Genomic DNA, 4185 nt, shown 5'->3' with positions numbered 1-4185 from the left:
AGCTGAGCGCTGGGCCAGCGAGGTGCTGGGAAGTCCCCTTCCTGGGACCTGCTGGGGCAGGACCCCCCGGACGTCAGGGTGGAGGAGCTGGGGGCTGGGCGGGTGAAGTTCTGCTCACCTGGTCCTGCTGGTGTTCAGGTTCCTGGAAGAGACAGCACCTGCTGACCACCAAGGAAGGTCCTCTTCCCTGCCAGCTGGGCCCCACCCTGCTCCGTGCCCACCTAGCACCCTGCCCCTGCCTTGGCGGAGGAGATCTCCCCGGTAGATGGCTTAATCCAAGATTCACTGGATGGGAAGACAGCCCTCTAGGGCTGGGCTTCAGGGTCAGGTTAATTGAAGAAGTGATTGGATAGGGGGTGGGGAGAGGGAGGGGGAAGGCTGGGATCCTGGGCCTCCCTCCTGCTCCCTCCCTCCTCTGCTCGGAGGAGCCAACTTCAAAAGCCTTGTCCGCCTGCCTCCGCCTGCGTCCAGGGGAGCTCTGTTGGCCGGGCTCGGAACTGGACCTGAAGTGGCAGCCGCACTCCCTACCTGAGGACCCCAGGATCATGTCCGAGGTCCCCTGGCGGGAGTGAGGGAGAGCCTGATCCTGAGAGGCCCATGGTGAGCAGCTGTGGGCCGCCGGGGTGGGAGCTGTCTTGGGCTGCTGTCCCTCAGTGCCCCCACTGGGAAATCCCCCTTGGTTCCCGTCACCGCCGCCCGGCCTGGGTGCTCCTGCCTGTCCTTCCTGGCAGCTACAGAGGGAGGGGGAGTTGCCCTCCTGTGCAGGGGCCACCCTGTCCTCGGGGGCTGAACGGCCTCAGCCTTGGGCCCTGCTCAAGGGCCAACAGACCTTCCCAAGACCCCCTGGGCAACCAACCTACCCTACTTGGACATCCCTCCAGCACCAGTGGCTCCTGTTCTCACTATGATCTCTGACCCTCAACAGGCAGAGGGGCGACTCTGAGTTGGCCATTATGTGAAGCTTGTCTGGGGAGGGGGTAGTTTTGGAGAAGGGGCCACAGCTAATAATTGCATGTGCTCCCCCAGCCAGCGCTGCCTGGTGCCTCAGGCAGAGCTCCCGTGGACTCCTGCTCCAGCCCTGTGTGGTCAGGTTCTTCTACTGGGCTGGGAAGCAGAGTCAAGTTCTGTGTCTGAGTCCCAAGTCTCACAGTCAAGTTCTGTCTGAGTCCCAAGTCTCGCTGGGTTCGCATGATTAATTTCCAGCCGCTGTGTGACTCCAGCCTGGGGGCTGGGAGCCTTTCAACAAGCAGCTTTCTCTCTGATGTTTGGGCTTCTGGCCGTGGGGGGTGGTGGTGGTGGCTTATTATCCAGGTGAGCCAGTTCCTTATTCTAGGGGAGGGGAGGCCTGGTGGGGTGGAACATGGTCCCCTTCCTCCCTTCACCTCTGGCTTTCCGCGAGCCTTCCCCTTCTGAAGGGGTGTGGCCTTGAACTCTGAGCCCTCACCCCTGTCCTGGTTGGGCTGGGGGTGCAGAGGGACCCATGGTTCTCAGAGCTGGTAGCAAGCCATTGATTGGGGGGAGCTGCCCAGCGATAGAGGGGGGCAGATTCTGCCCTCTCCTGTGGGGCATCTGGAGGTGAGCAGAGTGCCAGGGGTTGGGTGCCCAGCAGAGGAGAGCCCAGCTCTGATGGGCATGGGTCAGGGTATGGCCAGGAGCAAGGCTATATGGCGGGTACTTGTTGCTGTACCCAGACCTAGCTCAGCCCTGCCCTCCAGTCTTGGTACTTGGGCATGCAGAGCAGGGCTGCGGGTACTGATGCTTATCTTTCCCCAGACCTGCCTCAGCAGTGGTGCCTAGAGCATTTGTTGAGGGGCATGGCAATATCTCTGTTTTAGGCAATATCTCTGTTTTATACCAGCTCAGCGAGTCCCCTGTGTGTGGGGGGCGGCTGGGGGAAGCACATTACCCAAGGCGCTGTCGGAGGGTCAGCCCCTCCCTAGAGCCGGTATCCCTTCCAGGGGCCTCCCAAGCCCGCGCTCTGGGCGCTCCTGCTGGCGCTGTTGGGGGCCGCTCCGGGCTGGGCCGGGATCGGCGCCTGCAGCGTCCCCGACGTGCTTCACCACTACCGCGCGGTTATCTTCGAGGACCTGCAGGCCGCGGTGAGGTGGACCAGACCAAGGGTCGAAGGGGCTGGACCAGGCTTCAGACACCATTTCATTCAGAAAAACCTGACTGGAGACGCGGTCTCCCGACGGCGGGGCCGGGTGGGAGTCTCATGTGGTGCCCAGAAGGTATGGAGACACTCCCACCCAAGCCTTCCAGCCCTCTCCCCACCGGGCTCCTCCCCCAGTGCCTCGTCTCCTCCCTCCCCAGGAGCACAGTATCCTACTGTCCATCGTGGCCCTGGGTCGGACCCTACGTGGGGCGGTGGCCCGGGGCCGCCGTGGGGCTCTGGAGAAGGCGGCGTGGACTGTGGCGGTGCGCACTGAGGCGGTGATGCGACGCCACTGCCGGAAGCTGCGCCAGGTGCGCGTCCCCGCCCGCTCCCACGGCCGCGGCCTCCCTTCCCAGGGACCCGACACGAGCTAGCGGGGAGGGGAGGGTGGGGACCGTGCCCACGCCCTGACCGACGCGTCCCCGACAGCGGAGCTGGCGGCCGGAGACGCGCCCTTCCCGGCGTCCGGGCGGCCGGAGGCGGCTCCTGCTGCGCGCCTTGGACGCCGTCGCCACCTGCTGGGAGAAGCTGTTCGCGCTGCGCGCCGCGGCCACCGATGGCTCCTGGGGCTCCTAGCACCCCGAGCCCGCGGGGCTGAGAAAGAGCCCCTCCCTCGCCGCGGCCCGCACTCTTCCCAGGGCCTGGGATTGGAGGCAGTGCCCGCCTGGCGAGCTGGTCCCGGAAGGGGCCCGCCCTCTGCTCCGAGCAAGGCCCCAATAAACTGAGCTGGTGCTGCGGCCCGGTTCCACCTCTCTTCGCCTGCCAACTGTGGGGCCCGGCCGCCCCCGTCCGCACCTCGTCCGCACCTCGGTGGGGAGGGGACGCTGAGGCCGCCGACACTCGCGGAGCAAGGCAGAGCCGTGGGGTGGTGTTCCCAGGCTCGACCAGCAGGGGGCGCCATGGGATGGGACTCCCCCTCGGCGCTGCTTGCGGAGGGGGCGGGAATGTGGAGGGGGAGATGGGGGTGGGAGACTCCTGCTGGCCCTAAAATGTAGCAGCGTATCCGTCCTGCTTCCCTCTGGGATGGGGGAAGGGTGGAAATGGAGGGGAGGGGAAGGCTGAGCTTTGTGAATTCGGAGCAAAACAACCGGATAAAGGAAACGGGCCTGAAGGGAAGCAAGCTGTGGCCCTGGCTGCAAGCTGGACCAGGCCATTTCCTGTGGCCTGGGAAGTGTGGCAGCAGCCCCTCTGTGGGACTGGACAGACCAGCCAGGGACCCACCGTCTTGCGCTCTGGGACCCTATGCTTGCCTGGACGGGTGGGGGTCCGATCTCTAGGACTGGAGGCCTGTGGCCCCTCCCAGATCACAGCCTGTGGAGAAGGGGGGGACAGGGCAGGCAGAGCACCTGGCCAAGGCGGATGCTTGGCAGGCACACCTGTCATCAGGTGGACAGGCCCAGTAGGTACTGAAGCACCCTTGTCCGGGGGCACCCTGACAGGACAGAGGCAAGCAGGAGAGATACAGACAGGTCTTGGTGCCATCAGTAGGGCACAGCTGCCCCTGATCGCCCCCAGTGTGTGGGTGTAAACGCTCAGTCTGAACAGAGCAGCAACAACTACTGTCCACGGTTCATAACTAGGAAACTGAAGCAATAGGTTTCAGGACTTGCCCCAAATCTCAGCCAGAAAGTGTGAGAGCTGGGATGAGAGCCAGGTCCCAAACAGAGGGACACCCATGTGTGGGGACTTCGGGGTGCATTCATTCACCTAATGGCTACCAGGCCATGAGAGCACGCTCTGGGTGTGAGGGGGGCCTGTGCAGTTAAGGTAAGGCTGAAGGAGAGACTTGGATGTGAATGGGGTGAGGTCCAGGCAACCCCAGAGTGCTGACCTGAGTCCCTGGGTGAGTCCTCATCTTGAAGTTGGGGAATGCTGATGGAGCAGCAGCTGAGGGGAGCAGTCACATGGCTGGCTCCTGCTATGTAAGCCTGGGGCTGTGGCCAGGTATCCAGGTAGGAGGGGAAAGGCCCACTTTGGTTGGAGCACAATGCTTGGGGGAGTCAGGCCTGGAGAAGGTCAGTAAGAGAGTC

General features: G+C 63.9%; 1 protein-coding gene across 1 annotated transcript; it reads left to right on the top strand.

The window, feature by feature from the left end:
• The first annotated feature begins 1360 nt into the window (after nucleotides 1–1360).
• Nucleotides 1361–2903, top strand: C13H20orf204 (chromosome 13 C20orf204 homolog). Its single transcript, XM_061435504.1, has 4 exons — nucleotides 1361–1417; nucleotides 1941–2231; nucleotides 2314–2466; nucleotides 2585–2903. Exons 1-4 carry the CDS (start codon nucleotides 1361–1363, stop codon nucleotides 2729–2731), a joined length of 648 nt encoding a protein of 215 aa, XP_061291488.1. The 3' UTR covers nucleotides 2732–2903.
• Nucleotides 2904–4185: the final 1282 nt, after the last annotated feature.

The sequence above is a fragment of the Bos javanicus genome, chromosome 13 (genome assembly GCF_032452875.1).
Source record: "Bos javanicus breed banteng chromosome 13, ARS-OSU_banteng_1.0, whole genome shotgun sequence".
In the NCBI taxonomy this organism is placed as follows: Eukaryota; Metazoa; Chordata; class Mammalia; order Artiodactyla; family Bovidae; genus Bos; species Bos javanicus.
Note: the sequence above shows the minus strand (reverse complement) of the source record. Positions and strands in the feature narration are given on the sequence as shown.